At 37.0% G+C, this 22,581-nt stretch overlaps 1 protein-coding gene across 2 annotated transcripts in view; it reads right to left on the bottom strand.

The window, feature by feature from the left end:
- Positions 1 to 22,038, bottom strand: part of LOC311241294 (uncharacterized protein) — a 39,755-nt gene extending 17,717 nt beyond the window's left edge. For both annotated transcript variants that reach the window (XM_084330068.1, XM_084330069.1), the window contains exons 1-5: positions 21,922 to 22,038; positions 21,534 to 21,597; positions 4,827 to 5,195; positions 4,287 to 4,490; positions 737 to 877 (exon numbers count right to left, since the gene is read on the bottom strand). In XM_084330068.1, coding sequence (XP_084186194.1) covers positions 737 to 877; positions 4,287 to 4,490; positions 4,827 to 5,195; positions 21,534 to 21,540 — 721 coding nt within the window. In that variant the 5' untranslated portion in view covers positions 21,541 to 21,597; positions 21,922 to 22,038. The remainder of the gene's footprint in view (positions 1 to 736; positions 878 to 4,286; positions 4,491 to 4,826; positions 5,196 to 21,533; positions 21,598 to 21,921) is intronic.
- Positions 22,039 to 22,581: the final 543 nt, after the last annotated feature.

The raw sequence follows: 22,581 nt of genomic DNA, 5'->3' as shown, positions 1-22,581 counted from the left end.
CAGTACCTAGCTGTAGTGTGTTCCAGTCTAGCTGTGCTGTGTTCCAGTACCTAGCTGTGGTGTGTTCCAGTCTAGCTGTGCTGTGTTCCAGTCTAGCTGTGGTGTGTTCCAGTACCTAGCTGTGGTGTGTTCCAGTACCTAGCTGTGGTGTGTTCCAGCCTAGCTGTGGTGTGTTCCAGTACCTAGCTATGGTGTGTTCCAGTACCTAGCTGTGGTGTGTTCCAGTACCTAGCTGTGGTGTGTTCCAGCCTAGCTGTGGTGTGTTCCAGTACCTAGCTGTGGTGTGTTCCAGTACCTAGCTGTGGTGTGTTCCAGCCTAGCTGTGGTGTGTTCCAGTACCTAGCTGTGGTGTGTTCCAGTACCTAGCTGTGGTGTGTTCCAGTACCTAGCTGTGGTGTGTTCCAGCCTAGCTGTGCTGTGTTCCAGTCTAGCTGTGCTGTGTTCCAGTCTAGCTGTGGTGTGTTCCAGTACCTAGCTGTGCTGTGTTTAGTCTAGCTGTGGTGTGTTCCAGTACCTAGCTGTGGTGTGTTCCAGTACCTAGCTGTGGTGTGTTCCAGCCTAGCTGTGGTGTGTTCCAGCCTAGCTGTGGTGTGTTCCAGTACCTAGCTGTGGTGTGTTCCAGTACCTAGCTGTGGTGTGTTCCAGCCTAGCTGTGGTGTGTTCCAGTACCTAGCTGTGGTGTGTTCCAGTACCTAGCTGTGCTGTGTTCCAGCCTAGCTGTGGTGTGTTCCAGTACCTGCTGAAGTGCTGGCTGTGGCCGGATGAGCGACCCTGGGTTTACGTTTGAAGGAGTCGGCGTTGACCAGCTGGGCGGTGAAGTCGGATGATTCCTGCAGCTTGGGGCCGTCTACGCTCTCCGGGCTGGATGAGGGCTTTACTGCAGTCAGGCGCAACACAGGAGGATGAAAAGGTGGATAAACTCCTACAAACCCCCTAAGCCCTAGTGACACATTAAGTACATACTGTGCTGCATGTACTTTAATTGTCGTCTTTAAAAAGGAACACGCCAACATTTTGGGAAATTGGCTTAGCGTCTTCTCCAGAGAGAGACGAGAAGATAGATACCAGTTTCCTCCCTGTGTGTTCAGTAGAAAGCTATCTGGATGCATGTTAGCCTAGCTTAGCACAATGAATGGAAGCGGACATGGCCGGTTAGCCTTCGGGATTCAGATTCAGATTCCTTTATTGAGCCATTTGTGTAAAACACATTGGTAATTGTTGCAGCAATATAGTGTATGCATTTTCTTTTCTTTTTTCCACAGTAAACAACACCAACACAGACAAGAAACGAAACAGTGCAGTGGGGGATTAATCAATAAAATACATATATATATATATAAAGTGAAGAGTGCAGAGTTCCAGTACGGACTAGTGCAGTGCAGTTAGTGTCATTGTGGGGGGGGGGGGGGGGTACCGAGGGGGGGGGGGGGGACCTGAGGCATTGATCAGCCTGGCGGCTGAGGGGAAGAAGCTCAGTCTGTGTCGAGCTTTCACAGCCTTTGGGATCCTCAGCCTTCTCCCAGAGGGGAGCAGGGTGAAGAGGCTGTGACCGGGGTGGGATGGGTCGGCCATGATCTTCCTCGCCCTCTTCAGCGCCCTGGAGTCGTGCAGGGACCTGAGGGAGGGCAGGGGACAGCCGATCACCCTCTCCGCGGAGCGAATCACCCGCTGCAGCTTGGCAAGATCTTTTGCCGCTGCAGTGGGGAACCAGGAGATGATGGAGTGGGTGAGGATGGACTCAATGATGGCCGTGTAGAATTGGGCCATCATGGTCCTCGGCAGTTTATATTTCTTCAACTGCCGGAGGAAGAACATCCTCCCCTGGGCCTTCTTGAGCAGGCCCGTGATGTTGAGCTCCCACTTCAAATCCCGGGAGATGGTCATGCCGAGGAATCGGCATGACTCCACGGAAGTCACCTGAGTGCCTCCCAGTATGATGGGAGGGGGCAGGGCTGCTTTCTTCCTGAAGTCGACTACCATCTCCACTGTCTTTTGAGCATTGAGCTCCGGGTTGTTGCAGCTGCACCAGCTCTGCAGCCTCTCGATCTCCCTCCTATAGGCCGACTCGTCCCCCCTGGAGATGCGACCCACCAGGGTGGTGTCGTCAGCGAATTTCAGGAGTTTGACAGAGGGGTGCAGAGAGGCACAGCTGTTGGTGTACAGGGAGAACAGTAGTGGGGATAGAACGCAGCCCTGCGGGGAACCGGTGCTGGTGGACCTAGAGCTGGAAATGCTCTTCCCCAGCCTCACCCGCTGAGACCTGTTGGACAGGAAGTCGGTAATCCACCTGCAGCAGGGATAGCTGGTGCTCCAGGATGGGTGGAAGGATGGTGTTGAAGGCCGAGCTGAAGTCCACATACAGGATCCTGACAGAGTTGCCCGCGTAGTCCAGATGTTCCAGCGTGTAGTGCAGAGCCATGTTCACAGCATCCTCTGTGGATCTGTTGGCTCTGTACGCGAACTGCAGCGGGTCTGGGAGAGTTGTTAGTTGGACAATGCCTAGGCTAACCGGCCATGTCCGCTTCCATTCATTGTGCTAAGCTAGGCTAACCAGCCAGATCGTTTTCTACTGAGCGCACAGAGAGGAAACTGGTATCCATCTTCTTGTCTCTCTCTGGAGAAGACGGTAAGCTAATTTCCCCAAATGTTGCCGTGTTCTTTTAAGCCCTACTGAGCACTCAAAATACAAATACTGTGGACAAGTACACAGGAGAACAGACACAAATAGACACCAGGGCCCATAGTCACCACAGAGTAGCAGTGCTGATCTAAGGTGAGTGACCAGGAATACTTATCCTGACCATCAATTATCAACCACCCCCCAACCATGGACTGTTCCAGCTGATGCAGTCAGGAAAGCGCTACCGCAGCCACACAGCCAGAACCAACTGGCTGAAGAACAGTTTTTTCCCCCAAGCCATCAGACTTGTCAACAGAGCACATTGACGCCCCCTCCCCCCCGCCGCCCCCTGGACTACACTTGAGAATCACTGTTGCTGACGACAAAAAAAACTGTATTGCACATTGCATTCTACACACTGCTAAAATGTGCACATTACTCATTGCACATCACACAACATACTTTTTTGGAACTGTACATAGCCATTTTGTTATTCAATTAGTATAATAATATCTACATCCTGATCTGCAATGCACACTTTTTAGAACTGTATATATAGTAATCTTTATTTTTAGTAGGGGTGCACGATATTGATTTTTTGACCCCGATACCGATAACTTTCTGCTCCTCAAGGCCGATACCGATAACCGATATTTATTGTATTATAATTTTTTTTAATGTATATTCCTGTAGTTTTGACCTAACCAGATTTATCATGACATGAGCGTTACTACTATGAACAAAACAAAGCCAAGACACCAGTTTTCACTGATAAAGTGACCATATTTATTTTTCCAAATAAATATAATTTGAATCAGAAAATTCACAATCCGTCAATAACTTATAATACATCCAACCTAACAAGTCACCTGCAACATCACTGCAGGTGACTTGTTAGGTTGGATGTATTATAAGTTGTTGCCCTTTTCCCTCCTCGTGGAACTTCTGCATTACATTTGTTACAAATAGCAAGCAAACTTTTTTCCTCTGAAACTATTCCCACACTACTGACGCCATCTTTGTTTACATCCGTGCTGCTTCTGAAACGTACGTGGCTACGTCACAGCCAAGAAAGGGAGCGCTGGATTTGTGTAAAACGCCCTCTTCCTAAACCACACGCTATCAGTCGTACCACAGTACTGGCAAAACGGGAGGAGGCTACAGTAAAAACAAACGCCCTTCATGATCCCAATTCACCCACACAGCATTTTTTTTACCAAAAAATATATTATATTATCGGAGCTATATAACGGTATCGGGTTTATCGGGATGACGTCATAATTGCTGATATCGGCCCGATAATTATCGTGCATCCCTAATTTTTTGTCATCTTATTTTATTCTATGCTAAAATTATTGTATATTTATGATTGGAAGCTCCTATAGTCGAGGGACCACAATAAATAGATTTTCACTCTTCTTGCTGTAAAGTACTGAAATAAGTGACAATAAAGGAATCTGAATCTGAATTCAAACTAACAGGCTGAAGCTGACCCTAGATCAGTACTACTCCCACTTCGAAAGGCTTTGCAAATATTGGACTCAGGAACACAATTACATCTCTGGGTAACAGGGATCAGGTAACGCATGTGTTTTTTTCTCACTACCAGAGCGATGTGTGTTCAGCTGGGCCTACTCGTGTCACAAGGTGAGCCAGACAGGAGTACCTGTTTGGGGCTTGCTCCTCTGCGTGGGAGGCGGTGGCTTGGAGGAGGTCTGTCTGGAGGGACCCTGTGAGGGGGTCCTGGGTTTAGGGCTCGCCTGGGTCCCTGAGGGTCTGCCTGGGGTGGAGGGGACAGCGGGGGCCCTTTGGGACACGTCCAACAGCTGCTGTAGCCGTTGCATCTTATCCTGCATACGCCTCAGCTCCTCTGAGGAAGGACAACAGACACAGACAGACACACCAAGACAAGCCGTCATATAATCCTTCACCTACTTATACACCTGCATATAACCCATACAACTCATAGATTAATTTTTACTCTATAGATATATCCACATCTGTCAGTACATACCCGCAAATAATCCTTTACATATCTGTAGATACTATATCTATATCTGTACATATCCCTTACCTACTCTTACTAGTTACACTGCTGGCCAGTATGACTTACTACCATAGTGTCTTTATACCTGTATCACTGTACATATTAATACTACAACTCTGCACATTTTACATTTACTAGGGCGCAGCTCGCTGCACAAACCTTGCAGGTCTTCCTTGGACTTGTTGAGGTCGTCACCAGAATCTCCGCCGGCCGTCTGTCCCTTAACGTCGCTCTCCTCGGCCTCCAGGTCCGCCACGTCTCCAAAGAGGCCAGACGCTCCACCAGGCCGCTCTTCCTCCTCCTCTCTGTACTCTTCATCATCATCTTCGTCAAACAGGGCGTCCAAGTCATCCCCTGGCTCCCTGTAAAAGGCTGTTCTCTCACATTCGGAACAGTCGTCCACTGGCTCCCTGGTGGCACTGTAACCATGAATATCACAATAGTCCATGATCTCACATTCGTCATCGTCGCCGTTCTCTCCCAACAGCATGGCCAGCATTGTATTGTATTCCAGGTTGTATTCGTCGCCTGGACACAGACAGACATTGAATGATGGGACTCTCAGTGAACATCATTTATACTCGTGAATTCTATTTATTTATTTATTTCATTGAACGTTTATTTAACCAGGCAGGTCAATTAAGAACACATTCTTATTTACAATGACAGCCTGGCGGGGTAACAGGGAAAGAAACTCCGCCTGTAAATAAACAGTACTGTACATCTTGTATGTCATAAATGTCTGGATGTAACAGTACTGTATATCTGTATGTTGTGTATGTCATAAATGTTATGAATTAAAATGGGGGACCCTGATGTAAACAAGACGAAAGTCTTTCTCTGGTCTGCATCCTCTTAACAATTGTGTGTATTGAGCCGTATTGTATTGTACCCATTCTGCAATCTGTTGATAACATTTTCAATCAATCAAAGGGGACAAGAAAAATGTAATAAGATAGAAAAGAGACAGAAGATACATCCCAGAGGTAAGGGACATAATTAAAACACACATCAAACAAACAACCAAATAAAATGACACGGTATGTAACACATGAAGCAGAACTGACAGATTACAGTTAAAAGGCTGGGTGACAGTTGCAGGTGTAAACAACTCTGTGATAGAGTCCTTAAAAGTAGTGAGGGGGATCAATTTGTCCCTTTTCAAAGACTTTTGCATCTCGTTCCAACTGCTAGGAGCAGCAAACTGGAAGGAGGATTGACCAAAGGAAGTGTTAACACGGGGAACATCTAGCGAGATATGGTGAGCAGCTCTGATGATATAGCCCAGGGAGTAGATGACAAATTTGAACAAGTGTATCAAATTAGGAGGGGTCAGACCAAGGAGGGTTTTGTAAATGAGAATAAACCAATGAGTTTCTCGTCGAGAGTGTAATGGTGGCCAATTTACACTGCGGTCAAGTGAGCCGTCTTTTGCTTTTGCGTGGTCAAGTGAGCCGCTCTTGTTTTTCGAGTGCGCGATTAGTTCCAGGTTTACGGTAATGCATTAAAACAAGCCTGGGACGCTGTTGTAATGAACCGACGTGACTTTTGAACACAGTCTCACAAGTAGATCTTACAGAAATACTTAATATGACATTGAATGCGCATCGAATCAATAGGACGTTTAGTCTAATCAATAGGACGTTTCGTATGTGCAGTATTATTGAACATCGAATCAATAGGACGCGCAGTATATTCGATCACTAAACTAAAGCTACAGACAATTCCACAGAGGAACACTTCCGGTGAGGATTTCAAAGTAAAGGATGGCATGTGGTTCATTTCTATTATTTCATAAGTAGTTTATTACACTGCCATGTTTGTACTTAATACTTCTCAAGACTACTTGCACAAATAATATTAACTACTTTTACTGTGTACTTTGAGTAATTTGAGTTTCAAAGTCCTTTTTATAGAACAATGAGTATTTTCGACTAACTTTGATGTGGGATAAAAAAAGATTTTCCCATAAGCACTTTATGAAACTGCCATGGTTGTACTTAGTACCTCTTAGACTACTTGTACAAATTATATGAAATATTTTTACTGTGTACTTTTTGAGTAATTTGAGTTTCAAAGTCCTCAGAATCAGCATTTTCGACTAACTTTGATGTGGTATAAAAAAATATTTTCCCATAAGCACTTTATGAAACTTCCATGGTTGTACTTAGTACCTCTTAGACTACTTGTACAAATTATATGAAATATTTTTACTGTGTACTTTTTGAGTAATTTCAGTTTTAAAGTCCTCAGAATCAGCATTTTCGACTAACTTTGATGTTGGATAAAAACAATTCTTCCCATAAGCACTTTATGAAACTGCCATGGTTGTACTTAGTACCTCTTAGACTACCTGTACAAATTATATGAAATATTTTTACTGTGTACTTTTTGAGTAATTTCAGTTTTAAAGTCCCCAGAATCAGCATTTTCGACTAACTTTGATGTGGGATAAAAAAAGATTTTCCCATAAGCACTTTATGAAACTGCCATGGTTGTACTTAGTACCTCTTAGACTACTTGTACAAATTATATGAAATATTTTTACTGTGTACTTTTTGAGTAATTTCAGTTTTAAAGTCCTCAGAATCAGCATTTTCGACTAACTTTGATGTTGGATAAAAACAATTCTTCCCATAAGCACTTTATGAAACTGCCATGGTTGTACTTAGTACCTCTTAGACTACCTGTACAAATTATATGAAATATTTTTACTGTGTACTTTTTGAGTAATTTCAGTTTTAAAGTCCCCAGAATCAGCATTTTCGACTAACTTTGATGTGGGATAAAAAAAGATTTTCCCATAAGCACTTTATGAAACTGCCATGGTTGTACTTAGTACCTCTTAGACTACTTGTACAAATTATATGAAATATTTTTACTGTGTACTTTTTGAGTAATTTCAGTTTTAAAGTCCTCAGAATCAGCATTTTCGACTAACTTTGATGTTGGATAAAAACAATTCTTCCCATAAGCACTTTATGAAACTGCCATGGTTGTACTTAGTACCTCTTAGACTACCTGTACAAATTATATGAAATATTTTTACTGTGTACTTTTTGAGTAATTTGAGTTTCAAAGTCCCCAGAATCAGCATTTTCGACTAACTTTGATGTGGGATAAAAAAAGATTTTCCCATAAGCACCTTATGAAACTGCCATGGTTGTACTTAGTACCTCTTAGACTACTTGTACAAATTATATGAAATATTTTTACTGTGTACTTTTTGAGTAATTTCAGTTTTAAAGTCCCCAGAATCAGCATTTTCGACTAACTTTGATGTGGGATAAAAAAAGATTTTCCCATAAGCACCTTATGAAACTGCCATGGTTGTACTTAGTACCTCTTAGACTACTTGTACAAATTATATGAAATATTTTTACTGTGTACTTTTTGAGTAATTTGAGTTTCAAAGTCCCCAGAATCAGCATTTTCGACTAACTTTGATGTGGGATAAAAAAAGATTTTCCCATAAGCACCTTATGAAACTGCCATGGTTGTACTTAGTACCTCTTAGACTACCTGTACAAATTATATGAAATATTTTTACTGTGTACTTTTTGAGTAATTTCAGTTTCAAAGTCCCCAGAATCAGCATTTTCGACTAACTTTGATGTGGGATAAAAAAAGATTTTCCCATAAGCACCTTATGAAACTGCCATGGTTGTACTTAGTACCTCTTAGACTACCTGTACAAATTATATGAAATATTTTTACTGTGTACTTTTTGAGTAATTTGAGTTTCAAAGTCCCCAGAATCAGCATTTTCGACTAACTTTGATGTGGGATAAAAAAAGATTTTCCCATAAGCACCTTATGAAACTGCCATGGTTGTACTTAGTACCTCTTAGACTACTTGTACAAATTATATGAAATATTTTTACTGTGTACTTTTTGAGTAATTTCAGTTTTAAAGTCCCCAGAATCAGCATTTTCGACTAACTTTGATGTGGGATAAAAAAAGATTTTCCCATAAGCACCTTATGAAACTGCCATGGTTGTACTTAGTACCTCTTAGACTACTTGTACAAATTATATGAAATATTTTTACTGTGTACTTTTTGAGTAATTTGAGTTTCAAAGTCCCCAGAATCAGCATTTTCGACTAACTTTGATGTGGGATAAAAAAAGATTTTCCCATAAGCACCTTATGAAACTGCCATGGTTGTACTTAGTACCTCTTAGACTACCTGTACAAATTATATGAAATATTTTTACTGTGTACTTTTTGAGTAATTTCAGTTTCAAAGTCCCCAGAATCAGCATTTTCGACTAACTTTGATGTGGGATAAAAAAAGATTTTCCCATAAGCACCTTATGAAACTGCCATGGTTGTACTTAGTACCTCTTAGACTACTTGTACAAATTATATGAAATATTTTTACTGTGTACTTTTTGAGTAATTTCAGTTTTAAAGTCCCCAGAATCAGCATTTTCGACTAACTTTGATGTGGGATAAAAAAAGATTTTCCCATAAGCACCTTATGAAACTGCCATGGTTGTACTTAGTACCTCTTAGACTACCTGTACAAATTATATGAAATATTTTTACTGTGTACTTTTTGAGTAATTTCAGTTTCAAAGTCCCCAGAATCAGCATTTTCGACTAACTTTGATGTGGGATAAAAAAAGATTTTCCCATAAGCACCTTATGAAACTGCCATGGTTGTACTTAGTACCTCTTAGACTACCTGTACAAATTATATGAAATATTTTTACTGTGTACTTTTTGAGTAATTTGAGTTTCAAAGTCCCCAGAATCAGCATTTTCGACTAACTTTGATGTGGGATAAAAAAAGATTTTCCCATAAGCACCTTATGAAACTGCCATGGTTGTACTTAGTACCTCTTAGACTACCTGTACAAATTATATGAAATATTTTTACTGTGTACTTTTTGAGTAATTTCAGTTTCAAAGTCCCCAGAATCAGCATTTTCGACTAACTTTGATGTGGGATAAAAAAAGATTTTCCCATAAGCACCTTATGAAACTGCCATGGTTGTACTTAGTACCTCTTAGACTACCTGTACAAATTATATGAAATATTTTTACTGTGTACTTTTTGAGTAATTTCAGTTTCAAAGTCCCCAGAATCAGCATTTTCGACTAACTTTGATGTGGGATAAAAAAAGATTTTCCCATAAGCACCTTATGAAACTGCCATGGTTGTACTTAGTACCTCTTAGACTACCTGTACAAATTATATGAAATATTTTTACTGTGTACTTTTTGAGTAATTTCAGTTTTAAAGTCCCCAGAATCAGCATTTTCGACTAACTTTGATGTGGGATAAAAAAAGATTTTCCCATAAGCACCTTATGAAACTGCCATGGTTGTACTTAGTACCTCTTAGACTACCTGTACAAATTATATGAAATATTTTTACTGTGTACTTTTTGAGTAATTTCAGTTTCAAAGTCCCCAGAATCAGCATTTTCGACTAACTTTGATGTGGGATAAAAAAAGATTTTCCCATAAGCACCTTATGAAACTGCCATGGTTGTACTTAGTACCTCTTAGACTACCTGTACAAATTATATGAAATATTTTTACTGTGTACTTTTTGAGTAATTTGAGTTTCAAAGTCCCCAGAATCAGCATTTTCGACTAACTTTGATGTGGGATAAAAAAAGATTTTCCCATAAGCACCTTATGAAACTGCCATGGTTGTACTTAGTACCTCTTAGACTACTTGTACAAATTATATGAAATATTTTTACTGTGTACTTTTTGAGTAATTTCAGTTTTAAAGTCCCCAGAATCAGCATTTTCGACTAACTTTGATGTGGGATAAAAAAAGATTTTCCCATAAGCACCTTATGAAACTGCCATGGTTGTACTTAGTACCTCTTAGACTACTTGTACAAATTATATGAAATATTTTTACTGTGTACTTTTTGAGTAATTTGAGTTTCAAAGTCCCCAGAATCAGCATTTTCGACTAACTTTGATGTGGGATAAAAAAAGATTTTCCCATAAGCACCTTATGAAACTGCCATGGTTGTACTTAGTACCTCTTAGACTACCTGTACAAATTATATGAAATATTTTTACTGTGTACTTTTTGAGTAATTTCAGTTTCAAAGTCCCCAGAATCAGCATTTTCGACTAACTTTGATGTGGGATAAAAAAAGATTTTCCCATAAGCACCTTATGAAACTGCCATGGTTGTACTTAGTACCTCTTAGACTACTTGTACAAATTATATGAAATATTTTTACTGTGTACTTTTTGAGTAATTTCAGTTTTAAAGTCCCCAGAATCAGCATTTTCGACTAACTTTGATGTGGGATAAAAAAAGATTTTCCCATAAGCACCTTATGAAACTGCCATGGTTGTACTTAGTACCTCTTAGACTACTTGTACAAATTATATGAAATATTTTTACTGTGTACTTTTTGAGTAATTTCAGTTTTAAAGTCCCCAGAATCAGCATTTTCGACTAACTTTGATGTGGGATAAAAAAAGATTTTCCCATAAGCACCTTATGAAACTGCCATGGTTGTACTTAGTACCTCTTAGACTACCTGTACAAATTATATGAAATATTTTTACTGTGTACTTTTTGAGTAATTTGAGTTTCAAAGTCCTCAGAATCAGCATTTTCGACTAACTTTGATGTGGGATAAAAAAAGATTTTCCCATAAGCACCTTATGAAACTGCCATGGTTGTACTTAGTACCTCTTAGACTACTTGTACAAATTATATGAAATATTTTTACTGTGTACTTTTTGAGTAATTTCAGTTTTAAAGTCCCCAGAATCAGCATTTTCGACTAACTTTGATGTGGGATAAAAAAAGATTTTCCCATAAGCACCTTATGAAACTGCCATGGTTGTACTTAGTACCTCTTAGACTACCTGTACAAATTATATGAAATATTTTTACTGTGTACTTTTTGAGTAATTTGAGTTTCAAAGTCCTCAGAATCAGCATTTTCGACTAACTTTGATGTGGGATAAAAAAAGATTTTCCCATAAGCACCTTATGAAACTGCCATGGTTGTACTTAGTACCTCTTAGACTACTTGTACAAATTATATGAAATATTTTTACTGTGTACTTTTTGAGTAATTTGAGTTTCAAAGTCCTCAGAATCAGCATTTTCGACTAACTTTGATGTTGGATAAAAACAATTCTTCCCATAAGCACTTTATGAAACTGTACACAGTAAAAATATTTCATATAATTTGTACAGGTAGTCTAAGAGGTACTAAGTACAACCATGGCAGTTTCATAAGGTGCTTATGGGAAAATCTTTTTTTATCCCACATCAAAGTTAGTCGAAAATGCTGATTCTGGGGACTTTGAAACTCAAATTACTCAAAAAGTACACAGTAAAAATATTTCATATAATTTGTACAAGTAGTCTAAGAGGTACTAAGTACAACCATGGCAGTTTCATAAGGTGCTTATGGGAAAATCTTTTTATCCCACATCAAAGTTAGTCGAAAATGCTGATTCTGGGGACTTTAAAACTGAAATTACTCAAAAAGTACACAGTAAAAATATTTCATATAATTTGTACACGTAGTCTAAGAGGTACTAAGTACAACCATGGCAGTTTCATAAGGTGCTTATGGGAAAATCTTTTTTTATCCCACATCAAAGTTAGTCGAAAATGCTGATTCTGGGGACTTTGAAACTCAAATTACTCAAAAAGTACACAGTAAAAATATTTCATATAATTTGTACAAGTAGTCTAAGAGGTACTAAGTACAACCATGGCAGTTTCATAAGGTGCTTATGGGAAAATCTTTTTTTATCCCACATCAAAGTTAGTCGAAAATGCTGATTCTGGGGACTTTGAAACTCAAATTACTCAAAAAGTACACAGTAAAAATATTTCATATAATTTGTACAGGTAGTCTAAGAGGTACTAAGTACAACCATGGCAGTTTCATAAGGTGCTTATGGGAAAATCTTTTTTTATCCCACATCAAAGTTAGTCGAAAATGCTGATTCTGAGGACTTTGAAACTCAAATTACTCAAAAAGTACACAGTAAAAATATTTCATATAATTTGTACAGGTAGTCTAAGAGGTACTAAGTACAACCATGGCAGTTTCATAAGGTGCTTATGTTATCCCACATCAAAGTTAGTCGAAAATGCTGATTCTGGGGACTTTGAAACTGAAATTACTCAAAAAGTACACAGTAAAAATATTTCATATAATTTGTACAGGTAGTCTAAGAGGTACTAAGTACAACCATGGCAGTTTCATAAGGTGCTTATGGGAAAATCTTTTTTTATCCCACATCAAAGTTAGTCGAAAATGCTGATTCTGAGGACTTTGAAACTCAAATTACTCAAAAAGTACACAGTAAAAATATTTCATATAATTTGTACAGGTAGTCTAAGAGGTACTAAGTACAACCATGGCAGTTTCATAAGGTGCTTATGGGAAAATCTTTTTTTATCCCACATCAAAGTTAGTCGAAAATGCTGATTCTGGGGACTTTGAAACTGAAATTACTCAAAAAGTACACAGTAAAAATATTTCATATAATTTGTACAGGTAGTCTAAGAGGTACTAAGTACAACCATGGCAGTTTCATAAGGTGCTTATGGGAAAATCTTTTTTTATCCCACATCAAAGTTAGTCGAAAATGCTGATTCTGGGGACTTTGAAACTCAAATTACTCAAAAAGTACACAGTAAAAATATTTCATATAATTTGTACAGGTAGTCTAAGAGGTACTAAGTACAACCATGGCAGTTTCATAAGGTGCTTATGTTATCCCACATCAAAGTTAGTCGAAAATGCTGATTCTGGGGACTTTGAAACTCAAATTACTCAAAAAGTACACAGTAAAAATATTTCATATAATTTGTACAAGTAGTCTAAGAGGTACTAAGTACAACCATGGCAGTTTCATAAGGTGCTTATGGGAAAATCTTTTTTTATCCCACATCAAAGTTAGTCGAAAATGCTGATTCTGAGGACTTTGAAATTACTCAAAAAGTACACAGTAAAAATATTTCATATAATTTGTACAAGTAGTCTAAGAGGTACTAAGTACAACCATGGCAGTTTCATAAGGTGCTTATGGGAAAATCTTTTTTTATCCCACATCAAAGTTAGTCGAAAATGCTGATTCTGGGGACTTTGAAACTCAAATTACTCAAAAAGTACACAGTAAAAATATTTCATATAATTTGTACAAGTAGTCTAAGAGGTACTAAGTACAACCATGGCAGTTTCATAAGGTGCTTATGGGAAAATCTTTTTTTTATCCCACATCAAAGTTAGTCGAAAATGCTGATTCTGGGGACTTTGAAACTCAAATTACTCAAAAAGTACACAGTAAAAATATTTCATATAATTTGTACAAGTAGTCTAAGAGGTACTAAGTACAACCATGGCAGTTTCATAAGGTGCTTATGGGAAAATCTTTTTTTATCCCACATCAAAGTTAGTCGAAAATGCTGATTCTGGGGACTTTAAAACTGAAATTACTCAAAAAGTACACAGTAAAAATATTTCATATAATTTGTACAAGTAGTCTAAGAGGTACTAAGTACAACCATGGCAGTTTCATAAGGTGCTTATGGGAAAATCTTTTTTTATCCCACATCAAAGTTAGTCGAAAATGCTGATTCTGGGGACTTTGAAACTCAAATTACTCAAAAAGTACACAGTAAAAATATTTCATATAATTTGTACAAGTAGTCTAAGAGGTACTAAGTACAACCATGGCAGTTTCATAAGGTGCTTATGGGAAAATCTTTTTTTATCCCACATCAAAGTTAGTCGAAAATGCTGATTCTGGGGACTTTGAAACTCAAATTACTCAAAAAGTACACAGTAAAAATATTTCATATAATTTGTACAAGTAGTCTAAGAGGTACTAAGTACAACCATGGCAGTTTCATAAGGTGCTTATGGGAAAATCTTTTTTTATCCCACATCAAAGTTAGTCGAAAATGCTGATTCTGGGGACTTTGAAACTGAAATTACTCAAAAAGTACACAGTAAAAATATTTCATATAATTTGTACAAGTAGTCTAAGAGGTACTAAGTACAACCATGGCAGTTTCATAAGGTGCTTATGGGAAAATCTTTTTTTATCCCACATCAAAGTTAGTCGAAAATGCTGATTCTGAGGACTTTGAAATTACTCAAAAAGTACACAGTAAAAATATTTCATATAATTTGTACAGGTAGTCTAAGAGGTACTAAGTACAACCATGGCAGTTTCATAAGGTGCTTATGGGAAAATCTTTTTTTATCCCACATCAAAGTTAGTCGAAAATGCTGATTCTGGGGACTTTGAAACTGAAATTACTCAAAAAGTACACAGTAAAAATATTTCATATAATTTGTACAGGTAGTCTAAGAGGTACTAAGTACAACCATGGCAGTTTCATAAGGTGCTTATGGGAAAATCTTTTTTTATCCCACATCAAAGTTAGTCGAAAATGCTGATTCTGGGGACTTTAAAACTGAAATTACTCAAAAAGTACACAGTAAAAGTATTTCATATAATTTGTACAAGTAGTCTAAGAGGTACTAAGTACAACCATGGCAGTTTCATAAGGTGCTTATGGGAAAATCTTTTTTTATCCCACATCAAAGTTAGTCGAAAATGCTGATTCTGGGGACTTTGAAACTCAAATTACTCAAAAAGTACACAGTAAAAATATTTCATATAATTTGTACAAGTAGTCTAAGAGGTACTAAGTACAACCATGGCAGTTTCATAAGGTGCTTATGGGAAAATCTTTTTTTTATCCCACATCAAAGTTAGTCGAAAATGCTGATTCTGGGGACTTTGAAACTCAAATTACTCAAAAAGTACACAGTAAAAATATTTCATATAATTTGTACAAGTAGTCTAAGAGGTACTAAGTACAACCATGGCAGTTTCATAAGGTGCTTATGGGAAAATCTTTTTTTATCCCACATCAAAGTTAGTCGAAAATGCTGATTCTGGGGACTTTAAAACTGAAATTACTCAAAAAGTACACAGTAAAAATATTTCATATAATTTGTACAAGTAGTCTAAGAGGTACTAAGTACAACCATGGCAGTTTCATAAGGTGCTTATGGGAAAATCTTTTTTTATCCCACATCAAAGTTAGTCGAAAATGCTGATTCTGGGGACTTTGAAACTCAAATTACTCAAAAAGTACACAGTAAAAATATTTCATATAATTTGTACAGGTAGTCTAAGAGGTACTAAGTACAACCATGGCAGTTTCATAAGGTGCTTATGGGAAAATCTTTTTTTATCCCACATCAAAGTTAGTCGAAAATGCTGATTCTGGGGACTTTGAAACTGAAATTACTCAAAAAGTACACAGTAAAAATATTTCATATAATTTGTACAGGTAGTCTAAGAGGTACTAAGTACAACCATGGCAGTTTCATAAGGTGCTTATGTTATCCCACATCAAAGTTAGTCGAAAATGCTGATTCTGGGGACTTTGAAACTCAAATTACTCAAAAAGTACACAGTAAAAATATTTCATATAATTTGTACAGGTAGTCTAAGAGGTACTAAGTACAACCATGGCAGTTTCATAAGGTGCTTATGGGAAAATCTTTTTTTATCCCACATCAAAGTTAGTCGAAAATGCTGATTCTGGGGACTTTGAAACTCAAATTACTCAAAAAGTACACAGTAAAAATATTTCATATAATTTGTACAAGTAGTCTAAGAGGTACTAAGTACAACCATGGCAGTTTCATAAGGTGCTTATGGGAACATCTTTTTTTATCCCACATCAAAGTTAGTCGAAAATGCTGATTCTGGGGACTTTAAAACTGAAATTACTCAAAAAGTACACAGTAAAAATATTTCATATAATTTGTACAAGTAGTCTAAGAGGTACTAAGTACAACCATGGCAGTTTCATAAGGTGCTTATGGGAAAATCTTTTTTTATCCCACATCAAAGTTAGTCGAAAATGCTGATTCTGGGGACTTTGAAACTCAAATTACTCAAAAAGTACACAGTAAAAATATTTCATATAATTTGTACAAGTAGTCTAAGAGGTACTAAGTACAACCATGGCAGTTTCATAAGGTGCTTATGGGAAAATCTTTTTTTATCCCACATCAAAGTTAGTCGAAAATGCTGATTCTGGGGACTTTGAAACTGAAATTACTCAAAAAGTACACAGTAAAAATATTTCATATAATTTGTACAAGTAGTCTAAGAGGTACTAAGTACAACCATGGCAGTTTCATAAGGTGCTTATGGGAAAATCTTTTTTTATCCCACATCAAAGTTAGTCGAAAATGCTGATTCTGAGGACTTTGAAACTCAAATTACTCAAAAAGTACACAGTAAAAATATTTCATATAATTTGTACAGGTAGTCTAAGAGGTACTAAGTACAACCATGGCAGTTTCATAAGGTGCTTATGGGAAAATCTTTTTTTATCCCACATCAAAGTTAGTCGAAAATGCTGATTCTGGGGACTTTGAAACTGAAATTACTCAAAAAGTACACAGTAAAAATATTTCATATAATTTGTACAAGTAGTCTAAGAGGTACTAAGTACAACCATGGCAGTTTCATAAGGTGCTTATGGGAAAATCTTTTTTTATCCCACATCAAAGTTAGTCGAAAATGCTGATTCTGAGGACTTTGAAACTCAAATTACTCAAAAAGTACACAGTAAAAATATTTCATATAATTTGTACAGGTAGTCTAAGAGGTACTAAGTACAACCATGGCAGTTTCATAAGGTGCTTATGGGAAAATCTTTTTTTATCCCACATCAAAGTTAGTCGAAAATGCTGATTCTGGGGACTTTGAAACTCAAATTACTCAAAAAGTACACAGTAAAAATATTTCATATAATTTGTACAAGTAGTCTAAGAGGTACTAAGTACAACCATGGCAGTTTCATAAGGTGCTTATGGGAAAATCTTTTTTTACCCCACATCAAAGTTAGTCGAAAATGCTGATTCTGGGGACTTTAAAACTGAAATTACTCAAAAAGTACACAGTAAAAATATTTCATATAATTTGTACAAGTAGTCTAAGAGGTACTAAGTACAACCATGGCAGTTTCATAAGGTGCTTATGGGAAAATCTTTTTTTATCCCACATCAAAGTTAGTCGAAAATGCTGATTCTGGGGACTTTGAAACTGAAATTACTCAAAAAGTACACAGTAAAAATATTTCATATAATTTGTACAGGTAGTCTAAGAGGTACTAAGTACAACCATGGCAGTTTCATAAGGTGCTTATGGGAAAATCTTTTTTTATCCCACATCAAAGTTAGTCGAAAATGCTGATTCTGGGGACTTTGAAACTCAAATTACTCAAAAAGTACACAGTAAAAATATTTCATATAATTTGTACAAGTAGTCTAAGAGGTACTAAGTACAACCATGGCAGTTTCATAAGGTGCTTATGGGAACATCTTTTTTTATCCCACATCAAAGTTAGTCGAAAATGCTGATTCTGGGGACTTTAAAACTGAAATTACTCAAAAAGTACACAGTAAAAATATTTCATATAATTTGTACAAGTAGTCTAAGAGGTACTAAGTACAACCATGGCAGTTTCATAAGGTGCTTATGGGAAAATCTTTTTTTATCCCACATCAAAGTTAGTCGAAAATGCTGATTCTGGGGACTTTGAAACTCAAATTACTCAAAAAGTACACAGTAAAAATATTTCATATAATTTGTACAAGTAGTCTAAGAGGTACTAAGTACAACCATGGCAGTTTCATAAGGTGCTTATGGGAAAATCTTTTTTTATCCCACATCAAAGTTAGTCGAAAATGCTGATTCTGGGGACTTTGAAACTGAAATTACTCAAAAAGTACACAGTAAAAATATTTCATATAATTTGTACAAGTAGTCTAAGAGGTACTAAGTACAACCATGGCAGTTTCATAAGGTGCTTATGGGAAAATCTTTTTTTATCCCACATCAAAGTTAGTCGAAAATGCTGATTCTGAGGACTTTGAAATTACTCAAAAAGTACACAGTAAAAATATTTCATATAATTTGTACAGGTAGTCTAAGAGGTACTAAGTACAACCATGGCAGTTTCATAAGGTGCTTATGGGAAAATCTTTTTTTATCCCACATCAAAGTTAGTCGAAAATGCTGATTCTGGGGACTTTGAAACTGAAATTACTCAAAAAGTACACAGTAAAAATATTTCATATAATTTGTACAGGTAGTCTAAGAGGTACTAAGTACAACCATGGCAGTTTCATAAGGTGCTTATGGGAAAATCTTTTTTTATCCCACATCAAAGTTAGTCGAAAATGCTGATTCTGGGGACTTTAAAACTGAAATTACTCAAAAAGTACACAGTAAAAGTATTTCATATAATTTGTACAAGTAGTCTAAGAGGTACTAAGTACAACCATGGCAGTTTCATAAGGTGCTTATGGGAAAATCTTTTTTTATCCCACATCAAAGTTAGTCGAAAATGCTGATTCTGGGGACTTTGAAACTCAAATTACTCAAAAAGTACACAGTAAAAATATTTCATATAATTTGTACAAGTAGTCTAAGAGGTACTAAGTACAACCATGGCAGTTTCATAAGGTGCTTATGGGAAAATCTTTTTTTTATCCCACATCAAAGTTAGTCGAAAATGCTGATTCTGGGGACTTTAAAACTGAAATTACTCGAAAAGTACACAGTAAAAATATTTCATATAATTTGTACAAGTAGTCTAAGAGGTACTAAGTACAACCATGGCAGTTTCATAAGGTGCTTATGGGAAAATCTTTTTTTATCCCACATCAAAGTTAGTCGAAAATGCTGATTCTGGGGACTTTGAAACTGAAATTACTCAAAAAGTACACAGTAAAAATATTTCATATAATTTGTACAAGTAGTCTAAGAGGTACTAAGTACAACCATGGCAGTTTCATAAGGTGCTTATGGGAAAATCTTTTTTTATCCCACATCAAAGTTAGTCGAAAATGCTGATTCTGGGGACTTTAAAACTGAAATTACTCAAAAAGTACACAGTAAAAATATTTCATATAATTTGTACAAGTAGTCTAAGAGGTACTAAGTACAACCATGGCAGTTTCATAAGGTGCTTATGGGAAAATCTTTTTTTATCCCACATCAAAGTTAGTCGAAAATGCTGATTCTGGGGACTTTGAAACTGAAATTACTCAAAAAGTACACAGTAAAAATATTTCATATAATTTGTACAGGTAGTCTAAGAGGTACTAAGTACAACCATGGCAGTTTCATAAGGTGCTTATGGGAAAATCTTGTTTTATCCCACATCAAAGTTAGTCGAAAATGCTGATTCTGGGGACTTTGAAACTGAAATTACTCAAAAAGTACACAGTAAAAATATTTCATATAATTTGTACAGGTAGTCTAAGAGGTACTAAGTACAACCATGGCAGTTTCATAAGGTGCTTATGGGAAAATCTTTTTTTATCCCACATCAAAGTTAGTCGAAAATGCTGATTCTGGGGACTTTGAAACTCAAATTACTCAAAAAGTACACAGTAAAAATATTTCATATAATTTGTACAAGTAGTCTAAGAGGTACTAAGTACAACCATGGCAGTTTCATAAGGTGCTTATGGGAAAATCTTTTTTTATCCCACATCAAAGTTAGTCGAAAATGCTGATTCTGGGGACTTTAAAACTGAAATTACTCAAAAAGTACACAGTAAAAATATTTCATATAATTTGTACAAGTAGTCTAAGAGGTACTAAGTACAACCATGGCAGTTTCATAAGGTGCTTATGGGAAAATCTTTTTTTATCCCACATCAAAGTTAGTTGAAAATGCTGATTCTGGGGACTTTGAAACTGAAATTACTCAAAAAGTACACAGTAAAAATATTTCATATAATTTGTACAGGTAGTCTAAGAGGTACTAAGTACAACCATGGCAGTTTCATAAGGTGCTTATGGGAAAATCTTTTTTTATCCCACATCAAAGTTAGTCGAAAATGCTGATTCTGAGGACTTTGAAATTACTCAAAAAGTACACAGTAAAAATATTTCATATAATTTGTACAGGTAGTCTAAGAGGTACTAAGTACAACCATGGCAGTTTCATAAGGTGCTTATGGGAAAATCTTTTTTTATCCCACATCAAAGTTAGTCGAAAATGCTGATTCTGAGGACTTTAAAACTGAAATTACTCAAAAAGTACACAGTAAAAATATTTCATATAATTTGTACAAGTAGTCTAAGGGGTACTAAGTACAACCATGGCAGTTTCATAAAGTGCTTATGGGAAAATCTTTTTTTTTATCCCACATCAAAGTTAGTCGAAAATACTCATTGTTCTATAAAAAGGACTTTGAAACTCAAATTACTCAAAGTACACAGTAAAAGTAGTTAATATTATTTGTGCAAGTAGTCTTGAGAAGTATTAAGTACAAACATGGCAGTGTAATAAACTACTTATGAAATAATAGAAATGAACCACATGCCATCCTTTACTTTGAAATCCTCACCGGAAGTGTTCCTCTGTGGAATTGTCTGTAGCTTTTGTTTAGTGGTCGAATATACTGCGCGTCCTATTGATTCGATGTTCAATAATACTGCACATACGAAACGTCCTATTGATTAGACTAAACGTCCTATTGATTCGATGCGCATTCAATGTCATATTAAGTATTTCTGTAAGATCTACTTGCGAGACTGTGTTCAAAAGTCACGTCGGTTCATTACAACAGCCTCCCAGGGTTGTTTGAATGCATTACCGTAAACCTGGAACTAATCGCGCACTCGAAAAACAAGAGCGGCTCACTTGACCACGCAAAAGCAAAAGACGGCTCACTTGACCGCAGTCAATTTACAGACGTGTATACTGTAAGTCACATAATGTGAATGACAAACATGAAATAAACCACTGGGCTCTCGCGTCCTTAATCTTGCATGTTACTTACTGTCCATTTTCAAAACTTGGAAGATCCTGCTGATTCCTGATGACCCTGTGTGGGCTACAGATAGCTTGAAGAGAAGACGATAGAATGAATACATGTACTATATTGATCATATTCCTCCACATTAAAAGACTCGTAGCGGTTAGAAAGAGTAATGCAAGTAATGTAAAACAAGTCAAGCCATGACACAGAGATTATAGGGAAACGGGAAACTGTTGATACAGCTGAGCTAACGTTAAATAGCAGCAGGTTAGAAGCAGGTTGGTTTTATCGGCTCATTTACGACCTATGCCGATTGGAAGTGGTTGTTTACTCGGTGTATTTTAATCAAATAACATCACATTTCCGCATGAACTCTTAAATCATTTCAATACACTAAAGAAATACCTACAGTGGCTTCCTCGAATCGGCGGTTTCTGCTGAGCTCTGATTGAAACGACTGAAACTGGCGCTAAACGAAGGACCCCGTTGTGTTGTCAAATGTACTCTGAGGCGACATACATTTCGCCTGTCTAAAAAACGCACAGGTCTTCTTCTTCTCCTTCTTCTTCTTCTTCTTCTCCTTCTCCTTCTTCTTCTCCTTCTCCTTCTCCTTCTCCTTCTCCTTCTCCTTCTCCTTCTTCTTCTTCTTCTTCTTCTTCTTCTTCTTCTTCTTCTTCTTCTTCTTCTTCTTCTTCTTCTTCTTCTTCTTCTTCTTCTTCTTCTTCTTCTTCTTCTTCTTCTTCTTCTTCTTCTTCTTCTTCTTCTTCTTCTTCTTCGTGTACATTTCCGGCGGACTACGCATCTAGGCGTATTGCCGCCCTCCACATGAGTGAGATCACTGTAGAATTCTCCACTTGCACAATCTGAAAGTAGCCATTTCCGGCTGACTTCCGGTTGCCAATGGCACTTCCTGTCCCATCCAAATACATTGGTTTTAGCTATTTTTCTCCCCTTATTTAAACAACTTTGTCGTCACAGAGAGGCAATGAAACGTTTGTATTATTATAGTATAGAATGTATTTAATAAGCAAACGTTTGTCAGCAGGGTTTTTGGGCTGTATTTCATGTA

Source organism: Notolepis coatsorum, assembly GCF_963971535.1.
Source record: "Notolepis coatsorum genome assembly, chromosome: 15".
In the NCBI taxonomy this organism is placed as follows: domain Eukaryota; kingdom Metazoa; phylum Chordata; class Actinopteri; order Aulopiformes; family Paralepididae; genus Notolepis; species Notolepis coatsorum.
The sequence above is the reverse complement of the archived record's forward strand: the minus strand, read 5'-3'. Positions and strand labels throughout refer to the sequence as shown.